General features: G+C 42.1%; 2 protein-coding genes across 5 annotated transcripts in view; one reads left to right on the forward strand and one right to left on the reverse strand.

The window, feature by feature from the left end:
- The window catches only part of LOC112230510 (ankyrin-1-like), an 84,294-nt gene extending 78,879 nt beyond the window's left edge, over window positions 1–5,415 (forward strand). For 3 of the 4 annotated variants that reach the window (XM_042311370.1, XM_042311372.1, XM_042311371.1), the window contains 5 exons: window positions 66–711; window positions 943–1,099; window positions 1,460–1,546; window positions 1,706–1,797; window positions 2,208–5,415. In XM_042311370.1, the coding sequence (XP_042167304.1) occupies window positions 66–711; window positions 943–1,099; window positions 1,460–1,546; window positions 1,706–1,774 (959 nt within the window). In that variant the 3' untranslated portion in view covers window positions 1,775–1,797; window positions 2,208–5,415. The remainder of the gene's footprint in view (window positions 1–65; window positions 712–942; window positions 1,100–1,459; window positions 1,547–1,705; window positions 1,798–2,207) is intronic. The other variant, XM_042311373.1, reaches the window with a different exon arrangement.
- Window positions 5,416–8,320: 2,905 nt separating this feature from the next.
- On the reverse strand, window positions 8,321–11,059 carry LOC112230562 (nodal homolog 2-A-like). Its single transcript, XM_024396839.2, has 3 exons — window positions 10,564–11,059; window positions 9,178–9,968; window positions 8,321–9,037 (listed from the first exon to the last, which is right to left on the reverse strand). The coding sequence occupies exons 1-3, from the start codon at window positions 10,871–10,873 to the stop codon at window positions 8,885–8,887; spliced, it is 1,254 nt and encodes a 417-aa protein (XP_024252607.1). The 5' UTR covers window positions 10,874–11,059; the 3' UTR covers window positions 8,321–8,884.
- Between the last annotated feature and the right edge of the window lie 10,737 nt (window positions 11,060–21,796).

Raw genomic sequence — 21,796 nt, forward strand, 5'->3', positions numbered from 1 at the left:
CTCCCCCACCCCTGCACCTGCGTGGTGTTAGTCTCCCTCTCTCTTTTATCTCGCTTCCTTCCCAGGTTACGGACTTGTGCAGGAAGAGCTGCTCTCCCCAGCCTCCATGCAGTACAGTCTGCCCTCTCCGCTGGGAGCTGAGCCCTACTGGCAGGAGGTCTCCAGCCTGGAGTGTGCCCCCATCGCCACCACCGAAGAAGACACCCTGATGGAGATGTCAGACGTGCAGGTGTGGCCCTCGGGGGTCAGCCCCTCCCTGGTCACAGTGGAGGACTCGTCCCTGGATGGCAGCAGTCGGGCTGACGACTCAGAGGGGGCCACCCTGTCCCTGCCCTGCAGCCTGAGGCGCCCCAGCAGTGGGGCCAGTGGCTCCATCATAGAGCTGGAGGAGGAGGAAGAGGAGGAGGAGGAAGGGGAAGTAGAGGAGGAGGCGCGGCAGGAGCTGGCGGACAGGGACCGGGTGAGGGCCAGCGGCGCCGTGCCAAAGGTCAACCTGAATGGCCAGCTGGGAGGTCAGAGGTCGGAGGGCAGGAGGGTGGAGGTAGCAGCATCAGTGGTGGGCAGCAGTGTGACTGGAGGAGGAGGAGGAGGAGGAGGACTAAGACATAGTTCAGAGGAAGGGCTTTCTGTTGTTGCAGGGCAGCAGGTTTATGCCCAGCTGTGTGAGATGTCAGGACTGAGCCGAGCAATGGAGCACAATGGAGACAACAGGTAAGACTCGGTCAGGGGCTCAGACTGGTCTTGCCAGACAGACCTTATTCTCTGTATGTGTGTACAGAATCCATACTCAAACGAAATCCATTGTGGCATTCTCTTTTTGTGTCTTTTATCTGTCTGTCTTGTTCTCTTTCCTACTCGTACCTCTGACTCTGTCGCTCTGTCTGTCTGCTCCTCTTTCTTCTTTGTCTCTTTGTCCCTGTCTCCCTCTCCCCTCTCTCTCAGGGTGGTTGGGGGCGGTGCTTTCCAGCCGTACCTCCCCAACAAGGACTCCCTGCGCGGCTGGGCAGGGTCGCAGGCGCCCAGGCTGCCCCGGCAGAGTGTGGAGACGCTGATGATGTCACCAAGGTCTCGTGTACCCCAAGAGGCTCTGCTGACACCGGTGTGTGACATGGGGGCATTCGGAGGTGCTGTGCAGGCACCTGTTTGGGACACAGCCCTTCGACAAGGTGTTGGGCTTCTCACCAAGAGGCAGGGCTCCAGGTTGTCATGCCTACCGACCACCTGCCACTTCCTGTGCCTGGAGGAAGGACTTCCTGTCCATGCCTGCGATAGATAGGACAATCTTTTAATTTGGTTTCAATCATAAAAATTCCAACCATCAAAACCCAAATGTTGACTTTATGTCACGTCATTATCTGAAATTGGCTTAATGGGGCAAAGTTGTGTTGTGTGGTTTGTAAACCTGTGTACTAATGTCATGTGGTTATTTTATGTGTTTTATCCTGATGTTTTGACACAGATTGATGCTGATAAAGAGGACTATGCTGTTGAGTTCCTGGCTGAGGAGCAGTTGGTGGACGAACATGGAAACGTTGTCACTAGGGAGGTTAGTTTGTCCTCGTCTGCACGACTATTTCTCCCCTAATATAGACTCACACACTCACAAATAGATAACATGGATGCACACACACGCGCTCACAAATGCACGTTGCGCAGATCAGTGTTAACTCCTCTGTGTATTTTCTCCCTCCCTGCTGTACTGTAGGTGGGGGTGGATGTGAGGAAGGGTGCTCAGTCAGTGAAGCGCAACAGTCTGCGGAGAGTAAAACACTGAAACACACATACCCAGTCCTCAAGGTATGGGACACATAAGCACATATTGCAGTGCTTGGATAGATGCTTTTAGAAGTATCTATCAGACCCCTCAGAACCAGAGAAAGTTGAAGTTAAACTGGCTATTGTAAACGACAAACCCCTGCACACTACTCCCCTTGCAATAATGTTATAAAAGTGAAAGATGAAAGAATCTTTGTTTGCCAGCTCTCATCAGAGCATGGTTGGCGTACATTACATTTCATCCCTTTTGAATGGGAATACATCTCTGGTTATCTTTAAGTGTTGTTCATTTTTTATTTAATCAACTGGGGGGGGAAAATGGTTTCATATGTTGTTTCTTCCTCGTGTATGTATATACCTCTGTCCCTTTCTTTAAATGTGATGAGATTGTAATAGTTTTTACTGAAATCATTTTTTCCTCTGTACCGTAGAACCGGACATCCACTGCCAAACCATCCTCCACAAACAAAACGCCAGGTGACAGAGGACAACAAGGAGGAGACTAGAGAAGACTGAAAGAAGGACTAAGATCAGCAAACAACAAATACAAACACAACACATCATCTGCAGTATGACCCTGGATCGCCACAACAAGAAGAAACGAGAAGGAGATCTACTTGTAGTTTTGTAACATAAAACAAAGATACTTAACTAGAGTAGGGCATGATTTTTTTCTATAAAAACGTCATAAAATCCAACCAGAAAACAAAAAACAAAAAAGTGCTTCCTGTCAACTGTAATTGCATGATTGACTGCTGGTGCATGACCATTGACCTTTGAACTGTCATTATCTACAAACTCAATTGGTACAAGTTATGGGGCCGACCCAGGACTGACTGGGTCAGGGACGAGTTTAAGGACCTCCCACCCCCCCGCCCAAAAGGATTGGTTGGTGTTAGCAAGTTGAGTCTGGTAACACTACTGCCAAAAAAGCTCATATTTTTTCCGTCTTCAGATTGCTATGATACAGTCAATCCAATGCTGAGCTTACCAATGCTTCTTTCACTTGGACCCTATTTCCTTGTTATTCTATGTGATATATGCACTATGCTCTGTGGATGTGTGTCTGTGTGTGTATGTGTGTGTATTTCTACCGCATGTGTTCTCTCGCTTCTGGCTTGGCACTGAGCCGTGTCCTGATTGGTCAGTGCTCCTGTGATGTCACGGTGTGCTCAATGTGGGAATGAGAAACTCACCGTGCTCCCCTCCTCGGGAGCGTCTGTCTGTGTGTGACGTCTTTCCTTTGTGAACGAGCTTCTCGTGTTCCTTTAGCTCTGTTCACCCCAGTTCCACTTTGTCTGGCTTGGATAGGGACTAGCTTCCCCCCCCCCCCTGTTTTAGGAGGGTGTGCTTTATTCAGACAATGGGAATGTTTTTCCAGATGGGAACAAAAAAAAAGTTTGTCGCTTGATAGCATTGCGTGGCAGCCAGTGTATTCTAACATTAATGCCCAAAACATCCCAGATTTACGGTAGCATGGGGTCCCCTTCCCCTCCTATCCCCCCCTTTGCCATGTTGACACCACACTCCTCTCCATCAACTCCTGTAGCTCCAACTTAAATCTCTACCCAATCAGCTTCATCCACCGCTTTCTCTCATATTCTCTCTGTTTGCTGTGGCTATAGCACCTCACGACATCGCCCTTTTGTGGTTCACATTCAATTGTGCTTTTGATTTGAGGGGGTGAAGCAGACAGGGGATTAATGATCAGTGTGGATATTCATATTCATGGGAAAGAGATGGAGGTAAATGTGAAGGTTTAGATGGAATGCTAGAGACTAGCATAGCTAAGCAAGTAAGGACAGACTGACAGATAGCACTGTGATCGCCCAATTTAACACTGACCCCTGAGCCCATGTACCCTGTACTGTGAACTTAGACACACACACACACACACCTCATAAATGCATACACACACTCACATATATCCTTAATACACACATGCACACAGCACATACAGTAATTCATTTATTGTGCCCTAGTTGTTATGAGAAGCCTGGTCGGACTCAGATTATGTACTTTGGTGTCTGCCACAGCAATAATATCAGACAAGAAGGGAGTGTGTGTGTGTGTGTGTGTGTGTGTGTGTACAGTGGGAGGGTGGGTGTTCTGTATCTGCACATTATGGTAGCATTTAAAGCATTTCTCTCTCTGAAATTGGTGCAGACAAATCAGAAGCATGCATGTATACAAAAGTTACAATCCAAGACGGTATGCAAACAGTTTTCCCCTCACAAATGTGATCCTTTCAATGCATTCACGATTGACATTTCGTAATGGTAGCTCCTCTGTTCCTCTGACCTTCATGTTGTTGTATTAGCATGGTGGCACTGCCACCTGGTGTTACAAAGAGGTATCACAGACTAGATAACTGGATTAGCGCTAGTAAAGGTTTCGGAAAAGGATTTGGTCCAGCACTTAACGTAGCAGATATTACCCAGGATATGCTAACTTCATACATTGAATCTTAGGAATGGATCTCTCATGGTAGCATTTATTTACTATATATGTATGTAGTGTGGTTGGAGTGAATGTGACTGAATGATTTAGTGAATAGATTAGTAACACGTCACCGACACGTATTCCCTGCCAATCAGTGCACATTAAAACCTCATCTGTTATGCCACATATATCACATATCACTTATCATTCACTCTTGTTCCACTCAGGTTTCAGTTCTAGCAGGATCCAAGTTTTGCCCTGTTTTTGAGTTCAGAGCCCTCTGTAGAAAGAGAACCATGGGTGTTAACATGAGTGCTGCGGAATCAGTTTGTGTGTGTGTGTGTGAGAGTGTGTGTGAGTGTGTGTGAGAGAGAATGTGGTGGAGGGGTCATTGGTAACAGGTGAGGTGTAATTATAAAAGGGTATCCTTTAGTTAGTATGTTGGTGGATTCCCTAGGTGAAAGGTCCGTGGTCTTTAAGCCTCACCTCTCCAGGTCACCTAATTTATCTTAAAACAGCAGTGTAGCTGATTGACTTATGTTGCTGCTTTGGGTCCGAATAGGCTAATGATGAAGAAAAGTGAGACTCTCAATCAGCAATTGATAAGTCAATCAATCTATCAATCAGGTTTTCCACAAGAACAAGACACTGATACCTGATATGGATGAGATATAGAGACCATAGTCCTGAAAGGTATTTCAAATGGATGTACAGCATGTTTGATTAATCTCAGATGAAGGGGATCTGTGTATGTGGGTTTAGAGGTTGACAAGATCAAACTGAAAGTTGAGCCGGTCCACAAGCCTTTGCACTGTGAGAACTGTAGACTCCGCCAGTGTGTGTGTGCATGTGTGTGTGCTTGTGGTGTTCAGAAGGTTGATGAGGAGAGATGGACATGGTTTTAAAACTAGGGACACAACATGAGGACATGGAAATGATCATGTATTTTAAAGAGTATTTTAAAATTACTGTTGCAAAGAATAGAGATCACCTATAATCCTTTAGAATGGAAACGTGACAATATTAACGCAATATGATATTACTCTATACTAAGGAATGCAACTGCACACATGCACAGAAAATGTTTTTATGAAAATGTATGTATAAATATATGACAAAATATATTTAATTAGAATGCTATGCACCCTTATAGAGTTGTTATGGATGTTCTTTAAGCATATTAACTAGACTATAGTATAGGTAAACGGCCACATCGTGGGGAATGTAGAGGCTTTGTAGGTATTTCAAATAGTTTTCTTTTCTTTTTTTTGTCATGGAGAGAGGAAAAACAAACGTGAATATGTATTCAAGCCTTTGTTTCAATCAGATTTGATTCTGACATGAAGATATGTATAGGTCATCTACTCTGTACACCAGCTCCAACCATTTACAGAAATGACTAAAGAAAGATGTGAACATACCTGATGTGTTCTCTTACACATTTTGATGTGTTTGAGAATCAAATGTAAATTGATGTACGTTTGTAAATGTCAATTGTAAATCTATATGTATGTGTATAAAGGTAAGTACATTGGTGCAAAACAGTTATCGGGCAGAGTGGTTCTTATCCTTTGTTTCAAAGACTTAGGCCTACGTATTAAGGCTATCCATGTACTCTCACAGGAATATTTAAAACCTTAGAATTATGATTGTTAAAAAATATATATCATTCAGTTTACATTAAGTTATTTAGGCTAAAACTACAACTCCCTGTGAACTCTCCCTTATTTGGTTTATGCAGGATGACGTCCAGTTTTTTTCTGCGGTACTTTCAACGTTGTTTTGAGGAGCACTTACGCTAAATTATTTTGTAGTAGTATTGGAGGCACGTGGAGGGCAAGGTGATCCGAAAAGATGGAATGAGGAGAAAAACTGACCTTTAGATGTGAAATTTGCGCACTGTCTGTCATCTGCTATACGTTTGTTCTTGTTCAAAGGCCATGGTTTACAGCTGTTTGGTTTGTATTCGTAGTTTAAAGGATGTCTTCGGGGATACTGGGAGTCAAACGACTGGTCAGGCTATCCCGACCACCCGCCCTGTCATCAACGATGTGGCCCTCGTGCCTCAAGATTATTCTACAACACCAGGAGGGACACTCTTCAGTATGACCCCTGGAGGTATGTGAAACTCAATCATAATAATAGCCTTATAGAAAATACAATAATATATTATTTTAATAATAGTCATCATCGTTGTAACAACGTAGCGAATGGCGGGACAGGGAAGTGAACCCTGATCAATGGCGTGAAAGACAAATACCCTATGCATCGCGTCAATAGGGTTTACTCACTTGTTGAAATGAAGCGGAAACAATGTTGATTCAAACAGTGTGGCTCATAATGGGAAGGCATGTCCCATGCTTCGACTACTCAGCGGTCTAATGGCCACACGGACGCCATCCCACTTCTGACACCATTGTAGCGAACCCAGGTTGCTGTCGTGAAACGCAAACACCCTACACATCATGCCAATAATTAACTCACTTGTTGGACATTGTAACATAGCTCATATAGGGATGATCGCTACAATAATAATAGGCCTAATTTAACATGTTTATTCTTTATCATTATTATTATTAATATCTGGTGCTTATTTGCCTTCATCTACCCTGTTTGTAATCTCTCTTACTGCCAATCGACCTCCACCAAACCCACCCAGCCACCTGAATCATCTACGACAGGAAGTTCCTCCCTGAGTGTCGAACCGCCCCTCTGGCGCGCACCACTCCCTGCCGCCCTGATATCCCAGGGGTAACCAGCCCCCTCTCAGACAACACAACCACTGACACAGCCCACCCTAAACAGACCCCCCAACAACCTCATTCCACCACCAGACAAGAGTGCAGGTAAAGGTCTGGTGTGTGAGTGTGTGCCATACATACACGTGTTATATATTAGTGTCTATAATTTTTGACTCTTTTCTATTTTCCTGCACTGTTTTCATCTTGTTTTTTTGCAGGGAAGGATGCTCAATTTGAAATGGACATTTAGCCATTTGATGGATCTGCTGGAGTATTGCAGCCTTGAGGATAACAAGGAACGTGTGTTTTACTGTGTGTTTTAAGCTGTCTCCTTTGTTTAATGAACACAGCATTATAAAAGGGATGAAGAGACTGCCTCCTAGTGCTGCATTATTTATCTGCAGGCATAAATCAAATCGCTCAGGAAAAGAAAACACGAACATGCAATATTTCCTCACTCCTCTGTCCATTGATTTGATGTTATTTACTTAATGTCCTGTCTGAAGGATAAAGCCTTTGGATTATGTTTTAGTGTTCTCCAATAGAATTTTGTATACCCCAATGGCATTCTCAGTATTTGTTGCGGTTAAGTATTGGTGCAGGCCAGGGGTGGTCAACTTTGATGGGGGAGGGGGCTACAAAAATGGGGACTCATCATGGGTGGACACAGTGGCTCACGGGTCTGCATACCCACACATTCAGTTAGAGCCGGCCCTAGCAGAATCTGTTGTATCCCTTCCAGCCTCCCCACCCACATTTTTTTTGTTTGTTTCAGTTCTAAATCAAGTTGGCTGCAATTCTACACATTTTGCCATGGGGCAGAGAGAAAAATGAGCAGTTTTACAGCTAATTTCCTACAATTCTACACATTTTGCCATGGGGCAGAGAGAAAAGTGAGCAGTTTTACAGCTAATTTCCTACAATTCTTCACATTTTGCCATGGGGCAGAGAGAAAAATGAGCAGTTTTACAGCTAATTTCCTATAATTCTACACATTTTGCCATGGGGCAGAGCGAAAAATGAGCAGTTTTACAGCTAATTTCCTACAATTCTACACATTTTGCCATAGGGTGGAGACAAACGTTTACCGTTTTTAATATGATATCTGATGATCAATGGGGGCCCCCTGGTCGGTAATTCGACCATGATTACTACAAGTTTAGATAGTTTTTGACCTTTGTGTATTCTACCATTCTAACTCTCAACAGTAAGTTGAGAACCTATGTTAGTTCCTAAAAATGTATTCGTAGGCCTACAAAAGGGCCAGTTGCCCATCCCTGGTGTAGGCTAATGTGTTGATTGAAAAACTAGGGCTGCATTCTGCTTCATATTTTTCCAGAGGAACTGAAGCTGAATAATAACATAAAAAAATATATTTGTCATCCATTTTTATTTCATCCTTGCGTGTTCTCTCTACTATTAAGTGTTGAGAGAATATACCATAGAAGCAGACTGCAATTAATTGAGGATTTATTAAACAAACATACTTCGGTCCTTTAAAAAAAATACATTACTCTTATGAAATATTTACATTTGAAAATAATACTGTATCAATACTGGGTCATGCAGAGGAATTAAAGCACTTAAGGAGTCTGCGTTGTCCTTGTATCGGCTTTTGCCTTAATCATTAGTCCTTATACATTATACATTATAAGTCATTCTCTTTATCCTTTTTTGACGATTCTCGTGATCTTTTTCAGTGCTTGTGTTCAGTCTGCTTCAGTGTCCAGTATAACCATAGTGTACTGGCTGAAAGCAGCAGCTGCCCTTGTAGAAAAGCCTTGAGCTTTGAGACTACACTCACAGAGTAAGCCCACACCTTTGGACCTCAACTTTCTTCCTGAGGCCTGCACATTGAGAGCAGAAGCTGGGACAGAGTGGTGTTTACCTGGGATGGAAAGTGTCCATGTTGGCACACAGGCTGATCAGTGGCAACCACACTCCTCCACCACCATACCCTCAAAGTGCCGCGTCTCCACCTCACTGTTCTCGTAGTACAGCATGGAGAGAGGGGCCAGGCGGGTGGGCACACAGAACGGGCATGGGACCCTGTCTGGGTGGTGAAGTTTCAGCAGACTCTGGAGAGAGAAGAGAGAGATGTTAATGCAAGTGAAATCATAAACTAAGGGGAAAAGGCAATATTGTAATATGAAACAAATCAAAGGCTCTATTTCAAGCATTATTTTCAGCAGTGATCATGTAGTGTTGGCAGTTTTACCTGCATGTAAGCATGGTTGGTGGGGGTGAAGGTCTCGTCCACTGGGGTAGGGCAGCTGCCCTCACAGCGGTAGGCATTGTAGCGTTTGGGGTAAACAATCCACTCGTTCCAGCCAATCTGGTCAAAGTCCACCCACATGTCCACCTTCCTGCACAATGGGTCCTTCCTCTCCTCCATGGGGGCCACACCAGGGGCCACCCCAGCCACTCCTGCTCTCTGGTGGTACCCATGCCTTTTCCTGCGACTGGTTCCTTTTCCGCCCTCTACCTCTACGCTGGCAGCAGGGTCGGCCCCAGCTCTAGCTCGCTCCCAGTCCAGAGTGACGTACTTGGAGTGCTCAGCGGTGTGGATGAGGGTGGGAGCCCGCTTCTCTGCCTGGTGCTTGGAGAAGACCACCACCATGACCCGGTCGGCTGTGGGGTGCAGGACCCTCTCTTGTCCCTCCTCCTCCTCTCTCTCCACTGGCCTGCGCACTTCCTGGCCAAGTGCGGAGCCTCTCTGGTGCAGCCAGTAGTAGTGGAGCAGGGCGGTGATGTTGAACACCCTCCAGTTGGATGTGGAGGTCAGAGAGCTTGGCTCTGCCTTCAGGTGGCCCAGGAAGAGGCTCTCCTTTGGGCATGGCGGGCTGGAGTAGGAGCATCTCTGGGAGTGGTACATGTCCACAGTGACACGCTTAGAGGCAGAGAATGCAGGCAGGCGGATCCGCAGCTCGGAGCGCTGGACCTTGTCACTTGCAGAGATGGAGGACATGTCAAAGGTGACAGACCACCTCCCACCGATCTGGTGACAACCTGGGGAGATAACATAGAAAATCAGTTTGCAATGCATGATGCAGAGGGCAGACTAGGATTATGAAAGTGTGCAATCATCTCTCTTTCACCTCTGTGACTATCAGACTATGTCCCATTCATTACAATCACAGATGGTGTCACATGCCTTTTATTGTTGTCCACGGCAAGCAAAGTAAAATGCGTGCCACAAGACAGCTTTCGCACGTTCTCTTTTGACATGCGATGAGCAGTTGATCAAGTAGAATGTTGTGACTGTCACACTGTGTATTGCTCCGCGCCTGACACTGTTATAACAGACAGCCTGGGGCTAGTATACACACTTTTAAATAATACCCGCTGAAATTATGCATATGGAAGGCTCTTCACAATAAACATTGTATAAGGTGTCCAAGTGCTAAAATAATTACTATGTTTACTGAGGGTGAATTTAATTATGCAAACATAATAGTTCAAATATGACTTCACATTGAATTAGTGTGTCCAATTATGTTGCGTAAAAGTGCTTTCACACATCTCCAAAACATAATATAATTAATTGTAAACAGAAAAAAATCCACGATATAAACGAAGTGTTTTGTCAAATAAAAATACTCACTTTTGGCAACCAGACTGAGTACGTAGTCAGAGTCGTGAAGGCGGGGGTTGTCATCGTTGTTGGTCCGGGCGGCGCTAACAGTTGGCGTCCTGGCGGTGTCTCCCTCGAGTAGAGTCCGGTAGAGCTGCATCATGTAGAGTGGGAACCTGTTCGAGTGACGAACAGGGTGCCTGTGACCTCCGCTTGGCGGGGGAAACCTACGAATCCCGTGGAAGAAAGCCTCACGGTTCCCTGGGAAATTCTCTGCTCCAACCACACAGATCGAGTCCACCAGAAGCGCCAAGAAGAAAGCCAGAGTGAGTCCTTCCATAATTCCAGGTTATTTTAATGTATTATTTTCCTGTAAAATTGAAGCCAGTGAAGCTCTTGTCGTGAGAAACAGATAGATAGGGTAGAGCTCCTTCTCCCGTTGTGAATACCTCAGGTGAGATGCTGTCTGCTGGAGTGAGAACACTTATAACAACCCTGTGTCTTTCTTGAAGAGTTCTGTCGTGCCTCGGTCTTTTGAAGTGAATGTGTGATCCACGGGAGAACAGAGAGTTCAAAGGCCAAGGTCGTTGTGTAGGCAATCGAAACCAACGGCTCTTTGGAGTAGGCAAGGTGTTAACTTGAATAGCACTGCACTGAATGTTATGTATCAGAGATCTCTTTGATAAGGAACCACGATAAAATTAGTTAAGCAGATTAGTAGCTGAACATTGCGCTTTGATGAATGGGAAGGAGGAATGAACAACACACGGTTTAATCAATCCAATGCCTTTTTATTAGATGGGTCATAAGAGGAAGTCATCTCTTTAATCACCTAGGTAAGAAATCTAGAAAGCTGACCCAACTTCTCTTTACGAAAATGAAATGTCAGTGCTCAGATTGTATAGGCCTAAAATGTTTGATCATTCTTTATAACCACAGTATTTATAACTTATTTTATACCATCACTGATAACAAATAATTGTATGAGCCTTCTCGCAAGACAATGAGACAGTCTTATCAACCTTATAATCACACACATTACAGCTTTCTGTTGGTTCCTTTTACATTGCAATGACATGATAGTGACGAAATGGAATTGGCCCATTTATTTTTAGAAGGCCTGTGCAGTCTCCTTGTGTTAAGCATCTCTTGGATATTATCTGTATAGGTGTAGGCTAGAGATTATTTGCTGCATGATAGATATTCTCTGAAGAGGGACTAGCTAGGCTACGGTTAAATAAATATTTAAAAAAAAAATATTATTTTTTTTAAATACAGAGATTCATAGACTTCTAACTAGCCTACTTCTTTCTTAGAAGAATCTGAGGAAAGACACAACAAAGTAGGTGAATGGGAACTATTTGATGACAAAAAGGTGTGAAAGAAGGCTTATGATGATGGTGCACGATATTTGGTCGAGCTTGCACTTTTAAATGCTTTGAAGAGTAATCTTCAAAAGATATTTGAACTCTACCATAAACAATAAATTCATTATTTCTATAGAAAGTATTTTATTGGAAAGAAAGTAAAGTAATTGCAACAACTCTGATTGGGAAAACAAAAGCAGGATTTAGGGTGTTTAGCTGCATATTTTATTTGTACCTAGTATATTTGATATTGGAATTTTATGGAAATAAATGTAACCTTTTGGAAATTGTATTTTTAAAATTAATATCTGGCACATTGACCAGATAAGACATAAATTAACAATGATTTAGCAATTGTATTCAATAGCTTACAATGTATTAGTACAATGTATTAGCTATTGACAATGTATTAACAATTAATACAATTAAGAATGTATTAGCTATTGCATTCAATACAACTAACAATGAACAATTAATATATGTAACCATACATTAGCTATTAACATTATATTAGCTATTGTATTCAATAGCTTGTTAGGCTACAGATTTTATTTAATTTTATGGAAATGTTGTTCTTTATTAACATCTGGCATATAAACCAGATAACACATTAATTAAGATTACAAATGTATAGCTTGTCTTGTGTTGCACTATATCAAATCAATTATAATTCCGGGCAAAGAATAATCTGCAATAGTTGATAGGCTACTACTGTTCAGTGGACAAATTATTCAACCACGGTCAATACATTTTTTTTTTAGGCCTAATTGCGATACAGGTATGGACTGAGCCAAGGCTACAATAAAGTGATACAAATAGCTCAATAAATAATGTTTAGGCAGTTTTATGAGATATACCGTGAGCCTATTGTTTCATCTTAGGCCCACCTCATGCACAGGCCGGCACATGTAGCCAACACCCTGATCTGAACAGGTTTGGCTTTGGATCCATTTATTATCGGATCCATCCAGCAGGGGGAAATGTGTGGCTAAGAATCAACAATCTAATGAGCAGTCAGTCGCTAAACTGAAATAACTGTTCTGTTCATATTGGAATCTTGATTAGTTTTTACTAAGCATTATTAGTCCTCTCTGATGGCGTGAGTTAATACATAGAGCGAGAGAAAGAGATCTGTGTGTGTGTTTATTGGAAGTAGTGAGGGGTTCAGGGGGATTATGAAAACTTCTACAGTGCTATAATGTGCGCTGGTGAACTGACCAAAGCTTATTTAAAATGGGTTCGATTGCCATCGACAGGACCAATTGTGTTCAGCATTAGTACTGTTGGTGAGTGTGCAGCAGTGTATAGGGACCTCTAGGAGCCCATTACCATCAGCTCCATGAAGGGCTCATATTGGACATGTAAAGGCAATGTGAGGCAGAGAGGGACACCTCATTCTGTGTCAGTGACTTGAGCTCCAGACTGATTGCCTAATTAATTGGCAGGGATGTTGATCGCTGTGAATTAGTTAGCAAAATAGATGAGCCTCAAGCAACAGCAATGAAACCCAAATGGGGGTGTGGGAGTGTGTGTTGAGGGAGGGGGGAACAGACCCAGACTTTTGTGCTTCTAAGGAGAAAAGAAGCGTGTGTGTCTGTGTTAGAGCCGGCTAGCAAACAAAGAGGCTGTCAAATATTAAAGGGCTTTCCAGTGGCCCCTGCGTCAATAGAATAATGGAGATAATTATCCCCGGTGCGGAGGAGAGCCGCCAATTGAAACAGGGCCCTTTGATAGGAACTTTAATTCAGTATTGCTGCTATTTGATTAAGATTCAGTTGGAATGGAGCGGTGTGTGAGTGTGTGTCCGCGTGTGTGCGTGTGCGTACGTGTGTGTGTCAGCCCCAGTCTTTAGGTCCTATTAAAATAATCCCTGCTACGTTACTGTTGCTCACCGTAATGCATTTAATGGACAGAATTATGCATCTTTTAAAATACAGAATGTCTATGATATTTATGGTTCACGTACTCTGGTCAATTGTCCAAGGTCAAGGGTCAATGTGTAGGCTAAATTCAAATTGCCCATAGTTCATGTAATAGATTTACGTTGACACTGACAAATAATATTCATTACTATCACTAATGGTTCCTCTAGTTATTAACTGAGCTACTATCACGGTGCCTCATGTCATGACTCTGTAGAGAGCTGAAATTCAAGAGCTGAGACACATGTCTGTATTCAACCCCAGAGAACATAATGTCTTTCTTTAACTTAGAACCGTTGTAAGGCTACAGATTTCTCTATATGTAGTTTGCAAACAGGATGCTGTAAGCTTTGCCCTTTACTTAGTGACTCAGATAGCCCCCACTCTCCTCGATGCCCAGTGTGCCCATTCTCAGTCCTAACAGTCCTGCCAATCGCCCTCACTTACTGACTCAACAACCTTTTACGGCATCAGACACAGTCTATAACTCCCATGTTTAATTGCTAAATCGTAATTATTTCACCACTATGGCCTATTTATTGCCTTACGTCCCTAATCTTACTTCATTTGCACACACTCTATATAGACTTTTTCTATTGTGTTATTGACTGTACGTTTGTTTATTCCATGTGTAACTCTTTGTGTCGACACTGCTTTGCTTTATCTTGGCCAGGTCGCAGTTGTAAATGAGAACTTGTTCTGAACTGGCCTACCTGGTTAAATAAAGGTGAAAGAAATAAAAAATATAACCCATAATCTATAGCCCCCAGAATGCACAATTTACATGTATAGGACTGGGAGGAATATGATGATTGTAGCAGTAGAACAGCTGATAGTGTCTGCAGTCTGGCCAAAGGCTGATATGTGGTGTTTAGAGTGTCTGGTGCTTCTTTGAGACTCTGGTCGGAATCAAAACGTGTTTCTCACTACTCTATCTGTTCGGAGGGCTTTTGATGAAAACCTCACTGCCATTAGAGCAACCACCCTCAGCCGTGTGGTTAGTGTAGCTCTTTCTAGACAGGCTAACAGTGTTCTGAACAAACTAGTCTGATGTGAGTCAAGTTATGCCAATCTTATTTACGCTTACTTTAGTCATACCCAGGCCACCAGCTGTTAAATGGTATGACATTATGACTGCATATCTGTGACCTCACAGACTCTTTGTCCACAAGACAGAGTTGTTGTCAATACCATCTCCAGTCATGAATGACATTTGAATTAATTATGAAGTGAGTAAGATGAAATAAATGAACCCAGTGTACAAAACATTAAGGACACCTGCTCTTTCCATGACATAGACTGACCAGGAGAATCCAGGTGAAAGCTACGATCCCTTATTGATGTCATTTGTTGAATCCGCTTTAATCATTTTAGTTGAAGGAGAGGGGACAGGTAGAATTATTTTTAAGCCTTGAGACAGTTGAGACATGGATTGTGTGTGTGCCATTCAGAGGGTGAATGGACAAGACATAATATTTAAGTGCTTTTGAATAGGGTATGGTAGTAGGTGTCAGGCCCAACGTTTTGTGTCAAGAACTGCAACACTGCTGGGTTTTTCATGCTCAACAGTTTCCCGTGTTTATCAAGAATGGTCCACCACCCAAAGGACATGTAGCCAACTTAACACAACTGTGGGAAGCATTGGAGTTAACATATGCCAGCATCCCTGTGGAACAACACTTTCGTCACTTTGTAGAGTACTTACCTGACGAATTGAGGCTGTTCTGAGGGCAAAGTCACACATTTGATGACTTGAAACTCGACTTAATAGAAAATAAAATAACTTGAGACTTGACTTGGACTTAGAGCCTCAAAACTCGGGCCTCGACTTTGACTTAAGACTGATGACTTTAAATTATATGGCCATGTTTTGTAACATTATGTCACTTATTTTGTGGCACAGTCTGTGGATCAATCTCCGCGAATGCCAAGACCTTAGCCACAACATCGCCCGTGCAACAAAAAAAACGTGCAATAGATTGGCTAGTGAAGTGCACAGTTTGCTGATTGGACCAGCAAACTGTCAATCAACACAGATCAGATGAGTTTTGGAACAGATTGCTGATTCTTTTGGAGAGCTATAGAATCGTAAGCACAAATTGTAGGGAGAGATGATTGCCAGAATGAATAAATATGCAGCTCCAAAAATGTTTGATGTTCAAGAATATGAACTGTTTACGTTGCAAGCTCACCAGCAATGAGGCATCAAGCAACAATTACGAGCACAGGCCTACTGGTCTTTTAGGAGGCCTATGTCAAAATTGCTTGAAATTGATCATTATTTATGAAGTTTGCATTTCGAATATGTTGTTTAAATGATTTATTATTGTGGGCGTTTCCACTTGCTCTCCAAACGTCAGCCAATGGAGAGCGATTTGTTCTCTTGTTTAAATGCTTGTTGTTGCTTTCTTTCACACGTTTAAATGCATAGGCTACATTGTAAATATATACTGTATACCATCTAATCCTAATTGCTAGCAGTCAATCATTACATCCACGTAACGTTTATTCCAACACTTAGACATTTCTGTTTCATGTTTGATACAATGGATCAACAAGACCAGTACATAAATCGACACTGAGCACGTCAACCTGCCTTGCATTCTGCTGATGTCACGCCCTTACACCTACTACAAGGACACTATTTTACAATTACATCATCAATTACATTTTGTAGACAAAATAATGAAAGGGGTTGTCTGGTAGCCTCAATAAATAGACAAAAATGTGGAGTTGAACAAGTCATTGCCTGTATAGATATTTGTTTTTACTTGACTTGTGACTTAACTTGAGAACTTGTGACCAAACTTGACTTGCTCTTAGAATGTACGACTTGGACTCGACCCATTCTACTTGGGACTCGATTTGAGACTCGTACCCTGTGACTTGAGACTTGCTTGTGACTTGAATAATAGTAACTTGGTCCCACTTCTGTTACATTTATAATTGTCTAGGGGTGGATCGGACATTATACATTTTTTCCATTATGTTCCATAGAGAACAGAGAACACGGTTCTGAGAAAACACAGCAGGAATGCGACAATCTTAGGGAGGAAATTGCAGGAAAATAATAGGTATGAGAAATAGGTGTTCCTCTCCTTCAGTACATCCAGAATCCTATGGACCATAATTATGGGTAATTACAAGTATTGACAGATGGTATTGTAAGGCAGTGGTATTATTATCTTTGTACTCTTTTAATATATTTAAAATATAACATTGATGAAAATTAGCCTTTGTATGTCATGCTGCTCTCCAAACTTGTCACGCCCTGACCTTAGAGATCCTTTTTATGTCTCTATTTGGTTTGGTCAGGGTGTGATTCGGGGTGGGTATTCTATGTTATATTATTTTTATTTCTATGTTTTGGCCGGGTAGGGTTCTCAATCAGGGATGATGTCTGTCATTGTCTCTGATTGAGAACCATACTTAGGTAGCCCTTTTCCCACCTGTCTTTGTGGGAAGTTGACTTTGTTTATGGCACATAGCCTTTAGCGTCATGGTTTGTTTTGTAGTGTTTATTGTTTTTTTCGGCATCTTTTCTAAATAAAAGAACCGCTGCACCTTGGTCCAGTTCTTTCAACGACCATGACAAAACTACTGCTGGTTAGAAGTTGATCATAGCAGATCTATGCATTTTCAACCTGGACTCAAGGGTAGACATAACATAGTAAATGTAAATCCGGGACTCTCCAATTAGTATCATATGTTATGTTTCTTATGTTATGTATTCATTTGTGGTTGTCCATTACCCATTTCGTATGATATGTTGCGAATTACAATTCATATGATATGCTAGAAATTGCTATTTGTTTTGACATACAGTGCCTTGCGAAAGTATTCGGCCCCCTTGAACTTTGCGACCTTTTGCCACATTTCAGGTTTCAAACATAAAGATATAAAACTGTATTTTTTTGTGAAGAATCAACAACAAGTGGGACACAATCATGAAGTGGAACGACATTTATTGGATATTTCAAGCTTTTTTAACAAATCAAAAACTGAAAAATTGGGCGTGCAAAATTAAAAGTCAATGAGCTCTTCAGTAAGGCCATCGTACTGCCAATGTTTGTCGATGGAGATTGTATGGCTATGTGCTCGATGTTATACACCTGTCAGCAACAGGTGTGGATGGAATAGGCGAATCCTATAATTCAAAGGGGTGTCCACATACTTTCGTACATATAGTGTATCTAAAAAGTAGTAAGTAGTTGCAAAGTTGCTACTTAGCTAAAATGCTAAAGTTGTGAGATACAAACATGGAACCTTTGGGTTGCTAGACATTCGCATTATACACCGACCCATCCAGCCCGACCAACCAACCTACTTTCGTTTTTGCCATAAAACAGGCAGCTCAACTGGGCTGCTGCTAATTTTGACAAGCAATTTGAAATAAATTAAACATATGGATTTTGTTTGGCATATTCTAACATCTCAACTAATGCCATTTACTAAAATGATCATGTGGTTTTCATTATCACACTTTTTTAAAACAAATATTCAAGGCTGGTTGAAAACCATGAGGTGAACGTAAGCAAAACCGAACCTCATTAATCACATTTTCACTACTAATTGTGAATAAAATGGGAAATTACGAGAATTTAAATGTTGTTGACCTCTAAAACATAATTTTGTAATGATGAAATTATTCAAATGTTGCATTATAATTTTAGGGACTCTTGAAAAATATATGGCGGTTAAGTTGCCCATTATAGGAATGCAATTTAGCCAAAGCTAGTTATAATGGACAATGGAGAAATATTGTAATAGATTTTTTTGTCTGTGCAAATTGAAAAATATTTTCATATTCATATCAGTATTTACTGTCTGCCTGTTATCTTCAATATGTTTCATAATATTATTCAGTGCATGTCATTCTACAGGTATTATGAGCATATAAACAGTAAACACATTATTAAAATACAGTTGAAGTCAAAAGTTGATATACACTAAGGTTGGAGTGATTAAAACTTGCTTTTCAACCACTCCACGAATTTCTTGTTAACAAACTATAGTTTTGGCAAGTCGGTTAGGACATCTACTTTGCGCATGACACAAGTAATTTTCCAACAATTACAGACAGATTATTTCACTTCTAATTCACTGTATCACAATTCCAGTGGGTCAGAAATGTACATACACTTTGACTGTGCCTTTAAACAGCCTGGAAAATTCCAGAAAATTATGTCATGGCTTTAGAAGCTTCTGATATGCTAATTGACATAATTTGAGTCAATTGGAGATGTACCTGTGAATGTACCTGTGAGATGTACCTGTCAAGGCCTACCTTCAAACACAGTGCCTCTTTGCTTGACATCATGGGAAACTCAATAGAAATCAGCCAAGACCTCCAGATTTTTTTTTAAATTTCCAAACTCCTGAAGGTACCACATTCATCTGTACATCTGTACAAATAGTATACAAGTATGAACACCATGGGTCCAAGCAGCCGTCATACAACTCAGGAAGGAGACGTGTTCTTTCTCCTAGAGATGAACGTACTTTGGTGTGAAAAGTGCAAATCAATCCCAGAACAACAGCAAAGGACCCTGTGAAGATGCTGGAGGAAACGGGTACAAAGTATCTATATCCACAGTAAAACGAGTCCTAAATCGACATAACCTGAAAGGCCGCTCAGCAAGGAAGAAGCCAATGCTCCAAAACCACCATAAAAAATGCCAGACTACGGTTTGCAACTGCACATGGGGACAAAGATCGTACTTTTTGTAGAAATGTCCTCTGGTCTGATGAAACAAAAATAGAACTGTTTGGCCATAATGACCATTGTTATGTTTGGAGGAGAAAGGGGAGGCTTGCAAGCTGAAGAACACCATCCCAACCGTGAAGCACGAGGGTGGCAGCATCATGTTGTGGGGGTGCTTTGCTGTAGGAGGGTCTGGTGCACTTCACAAAATAGAGGGCATCAGTAGGCAGGAAAATTATGTGGATATATTGAAGCAACATCTCAAGACATCAGTCAGGAGGTTAAAACTTGGTCACAAATGGGTCTTCCAAATGGACAATGACCCCAAGCATAGTTCCAAAGTTGTGTGAAAATGGCTTAAGGACAACAAAGTCAAGGTATTGGAGTGGCCATCACAAAGCCCCAACCTCCATCGTATAGAAAATGTGTGGGCAGAACTGAAAAAGTGAGTAAGAGCAAGGAGGCCTACAAATCTGCCTCAGTTACACCAGCTCTGTCAGGAGGAATGGGCCAAAATTCACCTAACTTATTGTGGGAAGCTTGTGGAAGGCTACCCAAAACGTTTGACCCAAGTTAAACAATTTAAAGGCAATGCTACCAAATACTAATTGAGTGTATGTAAACTTCTGACCCACTGGGAATGTGATGAAATAAATAAAAGCTGAAGTAAATCATTCTCTCTACAATTATTCTGACATTTCACATTCTTAAAATTAAGTGGTGATCCTAACTGACCTAAGACAGGGAATTTTTACTTGGCTTAAATGTAAGGAATTGTGAAAAACTGAGTTTAAATGTATTTGGCTAAGGTGTATGTAAACTTCCGACTTCAACTGTGTATTTGAATATTCATATTTTGACACGCAAATATATTATATTTTATTCATTTTTATAGTCAGTCCTCATTTAACTAGGCTAGTCTTCAATTATAAGTAACTGAAGCAGACATAATGTTAATTAATGTTTCATTTTTTTGGATGATTTAAAAAGTCTATGCAAATTCCAATAGAAAATGAGTTTACCCTAATTGGGCAACTCAACCGCCTGGTTGAGATGTTTGCAATGCGTTATCTAGAACTTTCTATGTCATGTAAACTGTGTTAAGTAACCTTCTGTCTTATGTAACCATACCACACGTAAACATATCATTCTAATTTGAGTGTAATGGATTTACTATCTAAACGTCTAGTCTGAGATCCGGCTGGCATTTTCGATAAAGCAGCCTCATTTGTGCAGAGAATTACTAATCTCTCTGGCACTGTCAGTCAATGTCATCACATAGATCATTAATACCTGCATTAAACGATGTTCTGATGTGGAGCCACGGGTTCCAGGAGGATGGAGGACCACTACAGCCAGCAAGCCTGGACCCTCCTCTCCTATGACCACAGCTGCCCATCCCTCCAGCCCCACTACAGCCAGCAAGCCTGGACCCTCCTCTCCTATGACCACAGCTGCCCATCCCTCCAGCCCCACTACAGCCAGCAAGCCTGGACCCTCCTCTCCTATGACCACAGCTGCCCATCCCTCCAGCCCCACTACAGCCAGCAAGCCTGGACCCTCCTCTCCTATGACCACAGCTGCCCATCCCTCCAGCCCCACTACAGCCAGCACGCCTGGCCCCTCCTCTCCTCTGACCACAGCTGCCCATCCCTCCAGCCCCACTACAGCCTCTCTATGCAGTGATGGATGGATGTCCCTAAACACACACACTTTCAGCAACCCAGCAAACATGACAACTGCATCAGGCCACTTAACCCAGGACAATCACTCAGCCATGATGGTTTAGCTCACCATCCTCTAGAGCCCTTGAGGTTTATTTTCAACATGAAATATAGCTACATCTTCCCTTTCCATTAAATGTACATGTTGAAATGCTTCTGTTTCACAGCTAGCCAGAGTTTAGGCTGTCTCTTAGGAGAGAATAGTGCATAGTAGTGTTCAGTACATTCAGAGCTTATGGCCCCTTTCTCTCTTACGCAAGCTGTCACATCATGCATCTGTCCTCTTTCTTTCCTCTTCATAATGATATCTCTCTCTCGCTCTCACTATCTTTCTCCTCTCTTCTCTTTTCTCTCTTCTCCCCTCTTTCTGTGAGTGACAGCTGTCGTGAAAATTCTAACCAAGTGAGGGAGAAGAGACTTTCAATTTCTTCAATCATCCTTTAATATCGATTAATTATTGCATTAGTGGAGCTGGTCAACCACCCGTAGGTGAACGTTGAGAGCCCAAATAATACAGAAATGCAAGGGTTTTATATAGAAACCCCA

Source organism: Oncorhynchus tshawytscha, linkage group LG33 (genome assembly GCF_018296145.1).
Source record: "Oncorhynchus tshawytscha isolate Ot180627B linkage group LG33, Otsh_v2.0, whole genome shotgun sequence".
Lineage (NCBI taxonomy): Eukaryota > Metazoa > Chordata > Actinopteri > Salmoniformes > Salmonidae > Oncorhynchus > Oncorhynchus tshawytscha.